This window comes from Borostomias antarcticus (genome assembly GCF_949987555.1).
Source record: "Borostomias antarcticus genome assembly, chromosome: 4".
Taxonomy (NCBI): domain Eukaryota; kingdom Metazoa; phylum Chordata; class Actinopteri; order Stomiiformes; family Stomiidae; genus Borostomias; species Borostomias antarcticus.
This window is the reverse complement of record NC_140237.1, coordinates 24,359,685-24,379,868: the sequence shown is the minus strand read 5'-3', so window position 1 is coordinate 24,379,868 and position 20,184 is coordinate 24,359,685. Positions and strand designations below refer to the sequence as shown.

The 20,184-nt window shown below is 46.1% G+C and overlaps 2 protein-coding genes across 2 annotated transcripts in view; one reads left to right on the top strand and one right to left on the bottom strand.

The window, feature by feature from the left end:
- The window catches only part of cep89 (centrosomal protein 89), a gene marked incomplete at both ends in the record, with an annotated part of 120,188 nt that overhangs the window by 40,331 nt on the left and 59,673 nt on the right, over window positions 1–20,184 (top strand). The gene's annotated exons all lie outside the window — the stretch shown is intronic.
- On the bottom strand, window positions 15,425–16,180 carry LOC311307905 (E3 ubiquitin-protein ligase RNF182; the record flags this gene model as incomplete). Its single annotated transcript, XM_084436796.1, has 1 exon — window positions 15,425–16,180. The coding sequence occupies one exon, from the start codon at window positions 16,178–16,180 to the stop codon at window positions 15,425–15,427; it is 756 nt and encodes a 251-aa protein (XP_084292922.1).

Here is a 20,184-nt window from a genome sequence, read left to right as displayed (position 1 = left end):
CGTCCTCGGAAGCCGCCACCGCTGATTACTGGAGTGGGCTGAAGCCTCGATGAAATCATTAAACTATTTATGTCTCCGAGACTTGAGTGGTGTAATGATTGGCCCAACAAATGGAGAGTGGTAACCACCTCTCTCTCTCTCTCTCTCACCCGCACATTCTCTCTTGTTCTCTTTCATTCTTTCCTCGTTCTCTTTCTCCCCCTCACACACACACACACCCACACACACACACACACACACACACACACACACACAGATAGATGCTCCCCCTCTGTCTCTCTCCCCTCTCCTCTCATATCTTTGGCCGTGCTTGTTAATTTTTTAAGCACTGTCGGAATAATCACAGCCCCACTAAAGGTAACTCATGAAAAAGACTGAATTTTAACAAGGCGCTTTACATATAATTTAAATAGGAATGGCTTAGCACCTAGGCCAATTTAAAAGATTTAAGCCAGCTGTACCAGGCATGTCTGAGTCTTTTCCCTGTTATATTGGAATCCCATGCATAAGCGTGCTACACGCACCTCCCAAGGCACGTCTCGTCTGGAGTCCTCGGGATCAAATGGTTGTAGGTTCAAATCCACATGCTCACCAACCCCACCCTAAAGGGATATGATATCCTTCAAGCCTACACAGAACCTAGATTGATATGATATCCGTCAGGCTTACACAGAACCTACAGGGATATGATACAGTATCCTTCAGGCTTACATAGAACCTAGATTGATATGATATCCTTCAGGCCTACACAGAACCCAGAGGGATATGATATCCTTCAGGCCTACACAGAATTGTATTTTGATAAGATGACCTGACTTGGAATTCTGTCCAGTTGTGTTTGCCTTGTATTCAACCCTCTTTGGAGCGAGCAGTCTTGGATAGACAAGCTGTGATACAGTAGTTCAGCTCTAATCCGACGCGCGCCAGATGGTTTGTTTCACACAACCATCTGGGAAAGCTGTCGAAAATTGTTTGGAAAAGGACAGACGCTTTCAAAACTACTTTGCAGGTGATTGGATGAAACATCTGTCCATCAGCGTCTGTCACGGCTAAATCAAATTCTTAACGAAGCCAGTCGGGAGAGGAGCGAAAACAGAGCACAGCCTTCAGTGTCATTCTTTGCTTTTCTTTCATTGAAGAAATACTCTCCAGTTCACATATAACTGATGCTATAACAGCATCTAGACTAACCTCCGCCATTGTTGTTTTAACAGTTGCTTCTCGCTGTCGTCACACCTAAACCATACCCGGTGTGGCTGCTAGTAGGGGCGGCTGTAGCTCAGTTGATAGAGCGGATCGTTCAATGATCGAAGGGTCAGTGGTTCCAATCCCAGCTCCGACTGTCCACATGTCGAAGTGTCCTTGAGCAAGACACCTAACCCCAAATTGCTCCCAATGAGCAGGTTAGCGCCTTGCATGGCAGCTACCGCCATTGGTGTGTAAATGTGTGTGAATGGGTGAATCGTGAATGGGTGCTTTGAGTGCCGCTAAGGTGGAAAAGCGCTATATACTGTAAGTGCAGTCCATTTACCATTTAGTATTTCCTCAAAGAACGCTGATTGGCCGATGATCATTTTCTATGTTTGTATCATTGCACTGTCCTGTTCTGTCCTTGCACTTGTCCATTGTTGTTATGTTGTTGTAAAGCACCACACTGTCACAAAAAAAATCCTATGTTTGTATAGTATAAATGGCAATAAACAATTCTGATTCTGATTTCTGATCAGCCAATCAAACGGATCTCTATGGAGCCTGATGTGCAGAGTGAAACAACATGAGCTGGCGAGGTTTCTCCCGAAGTTAGGTCAGCTCTGGACTGACTTAAATGTGTTTGGAGGCCTTGCACTGGTAGACAGACCATGTCCTGTCAGTCCAGCGCGTCTCTCCTGTCTGTGTGTCTGTGTCTCCCTGCTCGCTATTCACCTGACTCTTCTAAAGAGCGGTATCACCAGCGTGGTCTCTCTTAATGAGCACTGTCACCAGGGCGGTCTCTTAATGAGCCCTATCACCTGGGTGGTCTCTCTTAATGAGCACTATCACCAGGGCGGTCTCTCTTAATGAGCACTATCACCAGGGCGGTCTCTTAATGAGCACTATCACCAAGGCAGTCTCTTCTAAAGAACAGCATCGCCAGGGTGGTCTCTCTAATGAGCACTATCACCGGGTGGTCTCTCTTAATTGGTACTATCATCAGGGCGGTCTCTTAATGAGCACTGTCACCAGGGTGGTCTCTCTTAATGAGAACTATCACAATGGTTGGTCAAGTTTCAAGTTTATTTGATGAAGAGGGACAATGTACATTGATGTAGTAAACATTTTGTAATAAAAAAATAAATGTTCCCAATTCAAGTCAAAAGTCTTTTTTACATTTACCTTTACACTGGCAGTCCTTCTGCCAGAAATTAAAAGGCTTCCTACAGTAAAAAAGGTTAATAACACAATACATCTCAGTACAGTACACAACAGTTGAAATTCAACATAGAAATGTTACATAACAGTTACATAATAATATCATACAATACATATATATTATTAATCGTGTATTTTAGGTTTTAGCTTTTAAGATGAACACATCGCAATGCGAACCTCAGCACGGTAGAATGGCACCAGTGAGCCGACCCAAAGTGTTGTACGTGGCTTATGTGCGTGCCTGGCTTGTTTCTGTTCAGGACTGGTAGGACGGAAGTCATGCCACTGAAATAGCTGTGAATTGAAATGACATGAAATAATGTCTGATAAATTAAGATAGGTCTTGTCGCCTGGACACATCAGTTCCAATGCTTCCAATGCTAATCCAGCACAATAAGAGCGGGATAGCCAGTTAGCTCATGGGCTCACAACAACTAGCAGCAGCTTCCATAACATTAATGGTAGCGGTCAGTGGCTAAAGCAGTTACACTGATGATTCCTGTAATGTTAGCTATTTTGCTGCAATTGGTGCAGTGGACTGTATGGAAAACCTAACTTCAAGTCTGCCACATCGAAAGGCTATTTATTTAGAAAGATGGTCTCCTATTATACTGTACCTAGCAAAGTGAACAAACTGTAAATCTCCCTTCATTCTGCTCTGCTCTCTTTGTGATAGAGCGACTGTGTCTGAATGAGCTATGTCTGCTCCCATTCTCTATTTCAGCTAGCTGTCCTAATGACCTCCATTTCAAAAGAGACAGTCTGCTCTCTCTCTCTCTCTCTCTCTCTCTCTCTCTCTCTTTTTAAGTAATAATCATTGCTGTTTCCTCTTGCCGACAGACACAAGCTACGAGCTACCAAATACAGTACACTCTTACGAGGTAGTCTTTGCCGAGCTTAGAGAGGTGAAGTGAGGAAACTGTCCCCAGGCAACACACACTCTCTCTCTCTCTCTCTCACACACACACACACACACACACACACACACACACACACATACCCATACAAGCCAAGATTACCATTAAATCAAGCCCCACTGGAGGATTCTGACTTCCGCGCAATGATTTCTTGTGAACAGGAGAGAGGCTCTAAGGGAACTGGCCTTTTTTGTTTAACAAGGAAAATAATGTGAGACGCACTCTCTCCCTCCGTTCCACCCTGGCATCCAAGATGCCGCCAGCGCTCTCTCACACAGATACACACACACACACAGGTATGTACAGATGCGCTAAAAGGCATGCATGCAAAATGATCTCCACCTCTCTTCCACCTCTTAAAGGGGTCCACGTTTGCAAAACTAACTTTTTCATTGTTTTTGCATGTACTTTTGAGTCTCTGATGGGCCTACTAACACAAAGTATGCTGTGAAACAACCCAGTCATTTTGCTGTGGTCAGCCAAAATGAAAACATTAGAAAAAGAAGTCAGTCCCTGCAAGCCATTCAAATCTCCCGTGTCACTTTACGTCACAATCGGGACCCGATAGCTAGCATAATGTCTTTACATGGAAAATGCTCTGTTCTTGGATGTACTAAGCAGCACAGATCGTCTCCCAAGCTCAAAGGACAGCAGAGCTGAGTGGATAAATTTAATTGTTGATGGCAACGTTCCCGCTGAAATTGGCAAAACACTGGCAGTGTGTGTTAGCCATTTTTTGCCCAATTGCTTTTCCAGCTCGGGTCAATTAAATTTGTCACAGTGGCATCGAATGTGGATGGTCCAGGCTAGCCAGCTATATTTGAGGTAACATAGCGCTGTCAACAGCCCTCGTTCTCTAGTCTGCCAACTTGCTCTTAGCTGAGGCTAAGAGGCGCTCAATCCGCTCAGTCTGATCTCGTGGTTAACGGAGGGGTATAGAGGCATGCTAGAACGCTTATTCTGAGTGGTATTTTCAGCAAAAATACTCAAAGACATACCTATATTAAATTGTTGAAAATTAGCATAATTCGGTGTCTTGTTTCGGACACAATGCCATTTGTTGGTTTCAGAGTTATTTAGCTGACCATACTCAGGTTGGGCAGTACCGTTTCTGACCCTGTCACCCTGGAGAAGGGAGTTCCACAGGGCTCTATTTTGGGGCCCTTGCTATTTTTATTATATGTAAACATTATTTGTAATCAGATGCAATGTTCAACCTATCATATGTATGCTGATGACACTATTGTGTACTCATGTGCTCCTTCTCTGGATATTGCCGTTTCCAATCTAAAATTGGATTTTATCACACTGCAGCATGCGCTTCTTGATTCCAAGCTGCTTCTGAACGGTATGAAAACCAAATGACACCTTTAATGCCATGGTGATTTCACTGAACCCATAAGTTATTGTACAGTTCATGATCATGAAGGGTCTCTGGACAGGCGGTCCAGCTCGTACCCACTGCCTCGGGCTGAAGCTCAGCCTCAGAGCAGCGGCTACAGAACCAAAATGTCCTTTCTCCTCCAGCTGGCTGCTAGCATGCAGACCTTTGCACTTAACCCTGCGTCACTCGTGTTCCATTTTCTTTCTGCAGCATCAGTGGCTTTGATAGCGATGTACTGCTACAGTGTGCAGTTTTAGTCAGTAGTAGGAGGATGTACCTACTCTCCAATGGGGCTATAGCTTCATAATTAGCTCTGGTAGCTCTACAGGAGATTACTATATATAGGAGCTTTACATTTTAGAATACCATGTATTTTTTTGTTTTTCTTCTCTGTTCTGTATGTGCACAGGTAATTTAGGGTTGGAAACAAGGGTTTCCCCAGCCTGCTCTCTCTTTTCTCTCACTCCTCCTTTATCTCTTTCTCTCTCTCCCTTTCACCCCTCTCTCTCCCTCTCACCCCTCTCTCTCCCTCTCACCCCTCTCTCTCCCTTTCACCCCTCTCTCTCCCTCTCACCTCTCTCTCTCCCTTTCACCCCTCTCTCTCCCTCTCACCCCTCACTCTCCCTCTCACCTCTCTCTCTCCCTTTCACCCCTCTCTCTCCCTCTCACCTCTCTCTCTCCCTCTCACCCCTCTCTCTCCCTCTCACCTATCTCTCCCTCCCACTCCCTTCTCTCTCTCTCTCTCCCTCTCACCTCTCTCTCTCCCTCTCACCCCTCTCTCTCTCCCTCTCACCCCCTTCTCTCTCTCTCTCTCCCACTCACCTCTCTCTCTCTCTCTACTTTATGAGAGCTTTCTGTGTTTATTTTATGAAGTGAAGTAACTCTGCCCGTATTCTGCTGTCATTGATATTCTTGAGTTTGTCTACTGCTGATTACTGCTGTGGTGAGGCTTGAGGGAGATGATGATATTAAAGGAGAATGCTCTTTTTCGACAACCTGGACCTTATTTACGGCATATTATAAGACGTTTGACTCACCGACTCACGCTACGATCGGCTTCCATCATATTCTAAGTCATCTACTATATCCTCAAAATCTGATAAATATTCAGCCATATTGCACACAATATTCCAGGCACAAACAAGCCAATCGTAGTGTAGAGAATGTGAGCCGTGAGTGTAGCCTACAGACGGAGAATAGCCAGTCTGCGCGCTGTGCGCATGCTTGCTGGAGCAAGTGGGGAAGCTTTATTTCGTTTCTTAAGACGTTTCTAAAGATCATATTACAGAGGCATGTGACAACCACAACAAGCCCTCACTCTATGGAAGCACAAATAGCGATTCATAAAAATAGATTGTTGAAAACAACCGTTTCACGGCAGAAAATACATTTTTTAGAAGCTGCATTCTCGGTGCCCTGTCCGCCGCCATTACATGGATATACTTGGCTCGCGCTGGATTTTAAATTTCTTCTACAAGCCACTGAATTACACCAAAGTTATCTCGGTGAGTCAAACGTCTTATAATATGCCGTAAATAAGGTCCAGGTTGTCGAAAAAAAGCATAATATCATAAATTGGGTTTATATAGTGCTTCTCATCTGCAGGGACACATCTCAAAGGGCCTCACAGATACATGACAAGGTACTGTATGGCAAGAATAAAAGACTAAGGCAAAAAACAGGATTCAATTATAGCTGCTCTGCAGCTTTGAGTCTGGGCCGGACAGGAAGAGGAGGAAGACAAATGAGAAGTAAAACTACTGGTCTACAGAAGCCCGTACTGGTCTACAGAAGCCCCTACTGTAAGTGTGCATTGGTCCACAATACCAGTTGAGGACTTTCGGCATAGGACTGGACTGGACCTATGGGCAAAATGTGGTAGATTTTTCATGTATGTGAAGGCTGATTTCCTAGGAAGAACAAGCAGAATATTAGCAATAATAAGAGGGCCCAGCAGCTGAGCTGTTGAGACCCTAATAAGAACAAAGTGAAGCATGCTGTGGATAAAAGCAAAGGTGGGTCACTATAGAAGGCCTTACAGGCCTTTTTTTTTTTTTATTATTATTTTTTTTTTTAAAGAAGTGGTTTTAAGGCCTGTTTTAAAAATCTCGGAAGGAGCAGTTCTGAGGCAGTCCTGGACTGAGTTCCAGAGGTGTGATGAGAGAGAGCAGGCGGCTCGGTGGGGGGGGGTGGAGCAGCGGGGGAATGGCTAGAGCGGAGGGAGCGAGAGGGTTTGTGGGTGGTGATGAGGTGAGTACTGTAGGTATACATACGCATGAGCGGAGCATGGCTAATGGTCAAGTGAGAAAAGCCCTAGCTGTGAAGCAGCTAGGACTTTGGCTGTTTAAGGCCTTTGTAGATCAGGAGGAGGACTTTAGATTGGATCCTGTAGTGGAATGGGAGCCAGTGGAGTTGGGCAACTATGGGGGTTAAGTAGGCTGACTTTTGAGCCAGTGAGGACTTTGGCAGCACTGTTCTGGATGAGTTGTACACGGTTGATAGATTAAGCTGGGACACCGGAGAGAGGTGCTTTTCCATAGTCAAGATTTTGGTGTCGTCTTTTGAAAGTGATGGCCTCAGTCTGGCTATATTTTTGACATGAAAAAAGGAAATCTCGCACATGTGATTGATGGTAGACAGGTGTTGAGAGTGGACAGGTGGTGAGGGTGGACAGGTGTTGAGAGTAGACATTGTGTTGGTGGGATTTGGTTGCGTTTTAACATAAACCTGGGTGCAGGGGAAGCTGATGTTATGTTGTTCTCATCTTCTATGCTGATGATGCGTCCAAGTGGGAGTGCGTTGTGGGACACTGCACGTCAATGAAGTGTCATCTGACCAGAAACCCCCCAGTGACGTGTGATACAGGTATCTCCGGTTGGTGAGGTAGGTCTCTCCTCTCCTCCCTCTGACCTGTTCTTCATTTCTTCTTCCCTCTCCCCTCTCTTTCTTCTTATTTCCCTTTTCTCCTCCCTCTCTCTCCTCCTCCCTGTCTTCCAAAAATTCCAGTGTACCTTTACCTGTACTGGTTATATAAGGACAAACTTTCTGTTCTTTTCCTTCCCTACCTCCTTCCTCTCCTTTCTTATTCTATCCTCTCCTCTCTAACTATCCTCTCTTCTCTCACCTTGTTCCTCCATTTTACCCTCTCCTCCCTCTCTCCCCTCCTCTCCTCCTTCCTGTTCCCGCTGTCTGTCTCCTGGTGGTTAATTAGACAAAGCAGATGCGGCTCTCCCACAGCAGGGAGAATAAACAGTTGAAATCAGCAGGGCTGCTGAGAGATCCCACACTGTTTGTGTGCGTGTGTGCGCGTGCGCGCGGGGAGTTAGCTGTGGATGGTGGGGGGCTGAGGTATACACACACACAACTTGTCAACTTGTATTGGATCTGTTTACAGTAATAGGGTGCAACAGTGGCCGCCCACTTTTTTCGGGGGCTTCGGTTCAGAAAGGGAATTTCGCCTGCATTCACTCCATTGACATTTCAGAAAATCCTCACATAAAGAATTTTAAACCTGGAACCAAGCCAAATGGCTAGCTGATGAATCGTGACATTAAAACATTTGATTCTGAGCACAAAACAAGAAGTAGAAATGGGGAAAAAAGGCAAAGGTACAGTACAAGACTGTGTACATAATTATTTTAAAGGTAAAGGAACTACCCATCCCATAAATCATTGAGAATTATACCTTTCCAACGACTTCCAACCTTAAAATAACGACATTTCGTGACCATTTGTGGTTCAATAAACATATGACATCAAATATTGGATGTTATTCATTCATTTAATGAAAATCAGAAAGGGAAATCTTGGTTCTCTGTGGTAAATAATAATTGAGTCCATTGGTAGCCAAGGTAGCAGGCATGACATGCAGTAAACATTTCCATGGTAACAGGGAACTCCCATCAATCAGAGACATAGGCAGTATTCCAAATGCTAGGGCTCTACCCTTCGAAGGGAACATAATCGGAGCCACGCCCACCTCCGCCATATTGAAGGGCGTTCCAATCCGAAGGGTGCAAAAGTACTCCCTTCGAAGGGCCCTTCGTAACGGTCATTTTCAAAGTGAATAAGCGATGGTCACTTTTGCTCCCTTCGCTCCCACAACTCTTTGCGACTGCGACGTCTCCGGTCAATAATTTATCAACAAATATGGTGGGCGGTGAGGCGACAGAAATTTAGCCAACCTAGCGTAATGGTTTGCGGACATTGTAGCTAAATCTGTCGATGGGATTTTTTTATTTTTTTTTGCAGATATCTTAGTTACATCATGATTGAACTAGATCGGTATTTTTAAATTATATGTGTGGTAATTATTAAGTTTGATGAATTTACGATGTAGCTAGCTAACTAGCATTAGCCCAAATTGGCAGCTGTTGGTCAGCGATGAGAGACGAACTCCAGCCCGGCTGATAACCCTCCGTCGCGGGAGGGGAGGGTGCATCAGTCGGCTGTGATCCTTGACAGAACCAGCCTACGTTATGTCTGAATACAATCAAACAGCTATTTCCCAATAAAGAATCCCTCCTGTACACAAGCAACTCCCCCAAAGATAATAATGACAAGCACAAGCTGGCAAGTGGAAAAGTTTGACGCAGCACTAGCAAATTACTTTTCTCCGGGGGGTGGCTGGGGTCTCCCTGAGAGATCGGGTGAGAAGTTCAGTCATCCGGGAGAGACTCGGAGTAGAGCCGCTGCTCCTTTCCGTCGAAAGGAGCCAGTTGAGGTGGTTCGGGCATCTAGTGAGGATGCCTCCTGGGCGCCTCCCTAGGGAGGTGTTCCAGGCGTGTCCGGCTGGGAGGAGGCCGCGGGGTAGACCCAGGACTGGGTGGCGGGATTACATCTCCGCACTGGCCTGGGAGCGGCTAAAGATTCCCCAGGCAGAGCTGGTTGATGCTGCCAGGGAAAGGGATGTCTGGGGCCCCCTGCTGGAACTGCTGCCTCTGCGACCCGACCCCGGATAAGCGGATGAAGATGGATGGATTACCCCGCCGTTTTGGGCTTATAATAGCTTGAGATCAGGACACATCACTTTCCCACTCCGAAAGCTTAGCTTCAGTTAAGATAGGATGTATTCCTTAACAATGTTGGTTATGGTTAGCCATATATGTAGCTTGTGACAGGCTGTCGACACATGCGACTGCATTGAAAATGACATTGAAGGGCATTCCAAGCAAGCGTTATTTTGACACCCTACTCCATATGCCCTTCATAGTGGTCACTACGAAGGGAAGACACTCCGTAGGGTGTAGGGCGTAGGGATGAGCCCCCGGTTTGAAATACAGCCATACAGTAGTTGTTACACTTTTGGATTGTGGGTAGTCTAGTACTTTTCCTTGACATCGTGAATAAAACATACTTATGGCCCACTGCCTCACTCAGAAGGAGAAGTGTGTGTGTGTGTGTGTGTGTCCGTGCGTGCGTGTGTGTATGTGTGCGTGCGCCCGTTCATGCATATGCACGTGTATATACCTACAGTACTGCTGGCACGTTTAGCAGCCCATTGGAGCAGCAGTGAATTAGTGATGGACAGCTTGACTTAGACTGTCACACCACACTCAAACCAAAGCCCAACACACTTCTCCCTGAGCCACTCCGACTCGCACAATCTGCAGGCCTGAGTTCAGCAGAAGAACACGAATGCCGTTTCTTTAAACCCAATAATTGATCCCCCCGAGGCCCCTTGACAGTGATTCGCCTTTTAAGTGCGTCTCCGTGATGCTAACGCATCAGTAATTCTGTCTTAAATGCAGCTACAGTAATGAATGCAAAATGCGTTCATCTTTCAGTTCTCTGTCATCCTAATGAGTATACAGTAATTATCATAGCATTTTGATCACCAGCTGTCTACACCTGTACTACTCCCTGCTTGTTTTTCTCTGTCATATCATATCTCATATACATAACTGTTCGCATGCTGCCTTCCAGTTCCGTCGTGTCTTTCTGGTCCACCGCTGTCTCAGGTACTGCAGGAGCCAAGCCGGACTCCGTGCTTTTGTACGTCAACCTGAAATTGGAAGTTCACATGTTCTGACACTTCTATCAGAGTGTCTCTATAGCAACAAGCGAGGGCAGAGTGTAAGAGAGAGAGAGAGGAGGGGGGGGGTCGTTTCAGAGGCTGCTGCTCTCCCACGGTTCATCAGGCAACAGGAAACAACGCCTGCCGCATTCCGAGTCCAGCAGAACCAGCACCGGACCGGCAGGTTCGCCACTGGTCACACCTCCCAGGGTGCCATGCGTTCATTCGGTAGTCTGTCGGGATGGAGGGGGCATTGGAATGCACCTCTAGGCTATGATTGACAGTCTTCAGAATCAGAATGCACAGGTGACGTTTATCCTTAGCTTGCTCTGCGTTGTTCAGGGGGTCGCACAAAGAGCCTAAAAGGTTTTGGGTTCATTATTCCCCCTCTCCACCTGCCGAAAGAGTTAGGAGATGAAACGTGTGTGTGTGTGTGTGTGTGTGTGTGTGTGTGTGTGTGTGTATGTGTGTGTGTGTCGTCGTTTGAGAGCTAGAGACTGAGCTGAAATGTCACGCTCACTGAGGACCTGCTCTAGGGGGATAATAAGGCACCGGTGGTTGACATGCATACTGTACGTTCTGCAGTTGTCTTATTTTTAGTCTTTTTAGCTGCGTCCGACAGCAAATGACCACAAAAAATGGTTCTAATGGTGCTAATGCGCTCACAGCTGTTGTGTATTCATGCTTGTCTCTCTCTCTCTCTCTCTCTCTCTCTCTCTATCTCTCTCTCTTTCTCTCTTTTGTTTTGTGTTTGAACATGTCCTTCGAAGCATGGAGGAGATGCCAAAGATGAAATGAGATGGAGTGTGTGACCTTTCAAGAAAGTTAAAAAAAAAAAAATCTTCATGCGTAGGTTGCAAATGGGAAATGTAACCTGAGGACTGCACTGTGTGTGTGTGTGTTTGTTTAGGAGTAGGGTTGGGGATATTAGAATTTAGATTAGTATTTTAACCCTTTGGCTGATCACATATCACAAAATCACATTTTAGCATGCCCCCATTTCCTCTTATCTGATCCTAGGGGCTTGTTTGGGGTATTTGAGCCCACTGTTGTTGTTATAACTGAAACGCATTACACCACAAGTTATTGATTACCAGCAGTTACTACACACACAGTACCATACTGTACTTCAGAGCCTTTGTATAGCACTGGTAATAGACTCATGCAGAATGCTATTGTACTGTACAGTAGAGCAGGATTTCCACACACAGACAAGTTAGTGTATGCTGCGTATATATTGTTGTGTAGATTGTTGATTTTGAGGAGGTCCCAAAGGTCGAAACGTCAAATAAAAGAGAAATGCATATGGAGCCAGAGTGGGCAAAACTTTTTTGTTTGCGTACATGTTGCGTACATGGGGCCACCATATTCATTCAACCCTATAGACCCTCTAAGACAAGTAACACTTTGCTTTGTTTGCTTGGCAATACCTTCAGTATTGTCTGTGCTGGCACCGACCCTTGAATGAGGAGATAAATTCACTTCAAAGAATGTGTAGGAGAGCTGAACGCACATATGGAGGAAGACCAAGCTGCAGGTCCACTGCAATATTCTCAAAGAACTTCTTTACTCTTTTAACAAAGTCATAAGAAATGCAAGAAGAGATCACTTCTCAAAATTGATCTCTAGAAATCAAAACAATTCCAGGGCCCTTTTCTTAACGATTGACAACCTTGTCCTGAAATCCCACCCCATATACACCGATAAACATGTCCTCTATTTCAAAGTGTGAGGAATTTGTAGCATATTTCACAGACAAGATAACTGGCATTAGGATGAATATCACCCAGTCTAGACCAAATGTTTTGATTGATGATCATGTTCCTTCACAGAGCAGGGTTATGAACTCGTTTACACCAGTTGACACAGAGATGCTGAGCAAAGTGGTGTCACAACTTAAGTCGTCTACCTGCTCTCTTGATCCTATTTCCACCAAGTTCTTCACAACTATTTTTAACTCTGTATTTGTTGACACTTAAGCTATTGTAAATTGTTCCCTCAGTACAGGCGTTTTTCCATCTGCACTTAAAACTGCCCTGGTAAAACCCTGGTAATGAAAAACAACTTAGACTCCTCAGTCCTCAGTAATTTTAGACCAATCTTCAACCTTGTAGAAGTTGTAGAAGGAAAAAAAATCAAACAGCTAAATGATTTCCTAGCTGCAAATGGTATCATGGACACTTTCAGTTCGCCAGCATCATAGCACAGAGACTGCGCTAGTCAAGGTTGTTAACCTCAGAATAAATGCTGACTCGAAAAACCTCTCTATCCTTGTCTTCCTGGACCTGAGTGCAGCGTTTGACACTGTAGACCATGATATCCTTGTTAGAAAACTGGAGAACTGGGCAGGCCTCTCTGGGCCAGTCCTTGACTGGTTCAGGACGTATTTGACTGGCTGAGAGTTTTTCGTCGCCCTTGGTGACCACAGCTCAAAGAACATTGAGATGACATGTGGGGTCCCACAGGGATCAGTTCTAGGGCCCTTACTTTTCAGTCTGTACGTCATGAGAAGGAACAACGTTAGTTACCATAGCTATGCTGATGACACCCAGCTCTACATTTCTGTGACACCCCTCGACTACAGCTCAATGGACCATTTGACAGATTGTATTGCTGACATAAATATGTGGAGGATGTCACAGAATTTCCTCCAGCTAAACCAGGACAAAACTGAAATATTGATCATTGGTGAAATATTGATCATTGGTGAAAAAGGTGAAAGAGAGAGACTATCTGTGCACTTAAAACACTGTTACTGAATTCCAAATGCCAGGCAAGAAACTTGGGTGTCGTGCTGGACTCTGATCTTAGCTTTGGGGCCCATAAAGAATGGGACAAGGACCTAATTTTATCACCTAAGAAACATTGCCAAGGTGAAACCTTTCATTTCCCAGACTGATACTGAAAGACTAACGCTTTTATTACTCACAGGTTGGACTATTGTAACGCTCTCCTGTCTGGCCTACCAAAACCAGGCCAGGTCAAGCCTGGCTTATGTACGTGGCTGGCTTGTTTCTGTTCAGGACAGGTAGGATGGAAACTAGTCATGCCACTGAAATAGATGTGAATTTAAATGACATGAAATGATGTCTGATAAATTAAGATAGGTGTTGTCTCCTGGACACATCAGTTCCAATGCTTCCAATGCTAATCCAGCACAATAAGAGCGGGATGGTCAGTTAGCTCATGAGCTCACAACAACTAGCAGCAGCTTCCATAACATTAATGATAGCGGTCAGGGGCTAAAGCAGTTACACTGATGATAACATAAAGTCATCCCCACCGGGTCTTGAACCCCGGTCTCCTGGATGCGAGTCCAATGCTCTGACCACTACTCTACTTGTGCAGTGGAGATCGGCGTGTTGGTTTTGGTGTCCTTTTTCCAGTCCCTAGTGTGGGTTGGGGTTAGAATAAGGGTTGGGGTTGGGACAGGATCTGACCTATAAGGCAAGGGGTAAAGGTTGGAGTGAAAGGATGAACATGAGGAGGTTTGGGGTACACATTTGACAATGACAACTGTCTTTTTGTTGTGAAGAGATTTACCCATTTTAATTGCCTCAAGTTACCCCAGCACATAAAAAAGCCTTTCACAGAATAATTTATGTATTTCCCTTTTCTAAGGAAGGACTCTTATACTGTATCAACCAGCAAGAAGGAGGACTGAATCTAATTCAGCCTAGCAAATGGAGGAAGTGAGTCAGTTTGAACGGGGGGCTGTCTTTCCTTTTCTTTTTCGACCATCAACAAAACATCCCATTCCCAGCCTTCGCCCACTTTATTAAGCATAATTCATTTGTTGTTCCTATGCCAGCCATCTTCAATCAGCGTCACTTATTGTGAAGTGCTATGGAGGGCAGGGTGCACGCAGGAAACTGGTTGTAGGGGGAGACCGTGACAGATTTGGTATTTTTCTACCTATTTAATTGAGGCTTGGTTAGTGTGGTGCGGTTGTTGATGAATCTGATGTGAGTGGATGCTTCTGATATGCATGGAAGGAGGAGAAAAAAGTTCAAGAATATAAACAAGCCACGCGAAAAATAATTCCCCATTTATTTCAATGGTCTGTCTCCTCATGTACCTTTGTCGTTAGAAGACGGTCAAATGGCACAAAGCCAAGAGCTGGGGGTCGTCAGAGCTGTGAACATTATCATTAAGACACAGAAGGACAAAATGAGAGATAGAGAGACAAAGAGACATACTTTGATTGGAGGAGTCAAAGGGAATGAGAGAGAGAAAGAGTGGTACTTTTGGCAAACAGAACACAACACATCACGTAACCCTGCGGATAAGTGTCTGGTACAAGGAGATACTGCTCATCCTCCACACACACATACACACACGCACACACATACACACACGCATACACAAAACAATGACTACCATTTAAGTGCATGTTAACCAGGTTTAGGCTGCTCTTTAAGAGTGCTCATTGGTCCTAAATCCTGGTCTATAGCACATTATTAGCTGTGAGAACTGACACTAAGCTGAGAGAAACACACAGAGCTTCAAAGGTAGTTTCAAACTTCCCCAGTGGAGGTGATATCCCCCTCACAGAGTCGGTGAGGCTAATGCAGAGGTCCAACCTATCCCCACGCTTTCCCCAACAAGGCTGAAATGTCTGGTCGCCGATGTCCCCGGTCACCCCCAATCCCAACATACCATCCCCACTGTCCTGGAAGAGGCCCCTACACCAGCTTCTCAGCCCCTGGAGGAGCAGTCACACATGCCCTGGCACAGGCACTGGCAGAAGCCATAGACCAGGCACACAGTCAGGCTGGAGGGCACCAGGCTCACGCACACAATGCCCAGGGTCACCCTCTGGATCACCAGCAGGTAGATGCCCAGGGGCAGGGAGCCGAAGTAGAAGAACCCCAGCAGCCAGACCAGGATCCGGGGCACGTGGTTGCAGAACTTGGACAGCGCGTCCTGGTCGGCGGGCCCGTTGGAGGCCACAGACCCGGAGTCCGAGCTCCGCTCGGCGTAGTAGTCGGAGCCGCCGTGGCGGCCGGGCGAGCGCTGGGAGTCCTGCTGCACCTCCATGATGGTGATGACCAGGCAGTTGGAGGAGTCGTGTGAGGGGCTGGACGACGACAGGCTCCGAGGCGTCAGGACCACCTCCTTGCTGCTATCGGCGGCGGCGGCGGTCGAGGTCCAGAACTTGTCGCGGGTGGCGGCGAGCCGGGACATGATGTTGGAGTCGTCGGGCAGACCCGACACCTCGTACTCGGCCACCTCGGTCTCGTGGCGGCAGAAGGGGCAGGAGATGCAGCCGGAGCCGTCGCCCACGTCCAGAATCTTGTTGAGGCAGCGGGCGCACACGCGGTGCAGGCAGTCCAGGATCTTGGGCTTGCGGCTGTGGGCATTGTAGCGCTGGTAGCAGATCTTACACTCCAGCTCCTCGGTGGGGCTGGGAGGCCCCGGCCTCTCCTCCGGGTCGGGCTGAGGACAGCTCATCTTCGCCTCATGCTCTGGACACAGAAGAAGAGAGAGAGAGCAGAGAGAGAGCAGAGAGAGAGCAGAGAGAGAGAGCAGAGCAAGAGCAGAGAGGCAATGAGAAGATTGCTTTGAAAGGACAATGGGTATTACAAAATCAATATTGTATACAGTAATATATATATATATGTATATTATATATATTATATATATATTACAGGTATATATATATACACACACACACACACACACACACACACACACATATATATATATATATATATATATATATATACACACACACACACGCATAAAATATAAAATAGAGGTAGGTTATACTTATAATCATGCAGACCAGGGAAATCAGCAGTAAACACCTGATAATCTCTGCACAGTAAAGAACCATTCTTGCACTGTGGTATAAACTGCACTGGGAGAATGCATTTTCCCTTCTCCTTTTAGCACCCCATTATTATCTAGACAGACCCCAAGTGAGAGACAGATGAGAGGACACCGTGGTCCCAAAGTGTCTGGATTATAACCCATGGCGCCACAGGATGTGGCAACACCAACCACTACATCAAAGTGAGAGGATGTTTCTCATGTCGACTGAATGAACGTTGCAACAGGCACACCATTACCATACCAGCGTACATCCTCTCCATAGGAGATGGAGCCAAAGCCATTCATCTAAAGAAGCTCACTCACATGCAGCCCTGTTCTGTGACCTGCTTTCACAGCCATTTGTTTTCACGCTCAGTTTATTGCCGCAGCCCGAATGATCTGCAATACATCACCCTCTCTGATCCTTACAGCAACCACTACAGTGTTTATACTGTACATCCAGCAGTCGTGTCAGAAACGGCCTTCGTTTCGTGCACGGAGCCGTACGTCAGGCGTTTGGCCTGCCGACTTGTTGAGTAGGTTAAGAGCACCGCGGGGAGCGTCTCATCTGCTGCTGGGTCTCTGTTGCGTTTACCCAGCGGTGTGGGAAGGTCAGGGTCATCCCATCGTCTGCCCGCGTCCGCTCTGCTGCTACTGCCTTTGATCAATGATTTAAGTGTTGCTATCTGTAGCTGGCGGTGAGCTGAAACGCTGCTCTGCCAGGAGGAAGTGCTGCTTTAACTGAGTTCTGGTCATAGATCAGAGAAAGCGTGCTAATACACTAGAAGTAATTATCTACTGAACCTAATAAATATTTAACGTCCAGAACATCGGGATCACTGCTATTATCACAGAATATGCATTAAAGTACATGACCTACTGTAATAGATTGCAAGTCCACATAAAAGCAATAGTCAAATGAATACAGAACTATACTACTGTTAACGGTTGGCTATCCAACCTTTCTCCTCTCTTTCTAAAGGCCTACTTTTGGTATTGAACTGTTCAAATTCATATTCATATTTTTATTCAGCAAAGTAGGCTTGCATCTACAAGGAATTTGCCTCGGTCTGTTAGCATGAAAATAAACATACATGTAGTGCAAGAACAAGACAGGACAGTGCAAAATGCAATAACGAAGTGATCCAATATACAGTCTACAACAGCGTACAAACTAGACGTGGTGACCTTCTGTCCACTGTGTACCCGCAGGCTGCCTCTCGATACGCCAGCCCGTTTAATCTCTGTCAGATTCACGAGAACTGGACAAATGAGATGTTCGTAGAACTTTATCAACACTGCTTTATTCATTCACATTAATTACCTTCAACAGGCACCGCTGACGTTTCAATTGGTATCCTTAATCTTTGTTGGTTAATTGAATTGCATTGAAGTGGACAAGTGTTTCCACGTGATTGAGCATGGTAATGGTGTTTCAGTTCCATGAGATAATAAGCAACGTGTTTGTTTTGGTCCTCTACAATGACATGTATGTATCTATGTATCAATGACTGGAGAGACTTGAGTTTACACCCAGACTTTGAATGTGTCCAACATCACAGTAAGAAGGTAGTGTTAAATTTACAGTAGAAATAGGATAGTGCATTGCCATGGGGCAGTAATTCTATGCTGAAATAACAAGTGCTTCTGTTGCCATCTTGAATTCTGCATTAAGGCACATTCAGCCTGTGGCTCTCAGTGTCGTGACGGCGTAATTGCTGGTTAGAAATAAGACAGTGAGGAGACAGCCTGTCACAACAACTGTGTTGATGGAGATGGAAAAACACACCGCTAGCTAGCGGTTGTTGACGTCTGAGACTAAGTGGGTTGTACTTAATGGGCTAGTTTTCTATGGCATTTTAACGCTCACGGTACATGTATTAACATTTACAGTATGTGCTGTGACTCACCTATGTTTCTGGTGACTTCGAGCAGCAAATACCATTTTCTCACAGCTACACGGCTCATAGTTCAGACATGCCTACCAAACACACATTTCTTGTCGAGGAAATGTATTTATCTATTCATTATGATGTACTACTGTATCTCCCACACTTTGACATTCCCCATGTCCCATGTGGTGCCTCCTTCCCTCACTGGGGAATGCTACAGATACTGTCAAAGAACAAAGCAGGATTTATTCTTTCATGTACTGTCGGCTAGCTGCTCATCCAGGGAAAGCTGTGAGGTAACATCTCCATCAAACCACACTGGACAATATTGTTGTATTTTTCTTAATCATCTTCCTCAGGTTGTATTTGAAGCACAGACTTTTTCTTGGCTTGTTGTTGATGATACCTTAGGAAATCGAATGCCTTGCTAGTCCATACACACAAACACGCACGCACACACACTCACAAACACACACACACACCAGTTGCCCTGCTCCCCTACAGCCATCTCAGGAGTGCACGGTTCTCTTCTCCAGCTCAGCGGAGCGACACGTGGGCTTAGAGCGCCCATAGTCACAGGGCCAAGAGGTGTGGGCAATTAGTGGAGCTCTGTGAACTCATCTCCCTGTAACAGGTTCTCACCCGTGGACAGCTGATGTGCATGAATGACCCCACGGCAAATGTGCGTAGCGGCGCCTACTTCCACTCTCCTCAGAAGCCCAGGGACTGAAATCAACAGCATTTTTTCTCTTACTCTCTCTGTGGGCACAGGCTGAAGAAATGCCTCGTTAAGACTGCAGGTCTAGAACAACACATTTAGAAATGTGTGGAACCCGGTGTCCCTCGTTGTCAGTCCCCTGTCGTCTCAGCCAGAGCGTGCTTGGTCTAAATCTAGCAGGCCGGAGTCGGTTGACGTCATGGGCTGAATTCTGCTTGACGAGCCTGTGTGAGGTGTGAACGTTGGGGAGATGACTCCCACTGGCAGACCTCTGACTAGGAGAGAGAGAGGAGGAGGGAGGGAGGGTGGCAGATATCTGACTAGGGGAGAGGGAGGGAGGGAGGGAGGGAGGGAGGGAGGGAGGCAGATCTCTGACTAGGGGAGAGGGAGGGAGGCAGATATCTGACTAGGGGAGAGAGAGGGAGGCAGATCTCTGACTAGGGAGGGAGGGAGGGAGGCAGATCTCTGACTAGGGGAGAGGGAGGGAGGCAGATCTCTGACTAGGGGAGAGGGAGGGAGAGGGAGGGAGGGAGGCAGATCTCTGACTAGGGGAGAGGGAGGCAGATCTCTGACTAGGGGAGAGAGAGGGAGGCAGATCTCTGACTAGGGGAGAGGGAGGGAGGCAGATATCTGACTAGGGGAGAGGGAGGGAGAGGGAGGGAGGGTGGCAGATCTCTGACTAGGGGAGAGGGAGGGAGAGGGAGAGCTGGGGAAGGGGGTGAAAAAGGACAGTGAGGAAGAGTAAGATGGTGGAGTAGAAGATGACACATCCAGAATGAATCAAGATGACTAATCCACTCTATAGCTGATTCCGTCCAGTGTTAATTTCGTTGACGAGAACTATGACGAAAACTATTCGTCAACGACATTTTTTGGGTTATCGTCGCGAGACGATAACTAAATAAAAATGAATGTATGATGACAAAAACTATGACTATATCTATTCACATTTTCGTCAACAAATAAAGACTAGACTAAAATGGTTATGGAGGGACGTATGGGAAAAGTTCAAATCAGAATGTCGAGGTTCG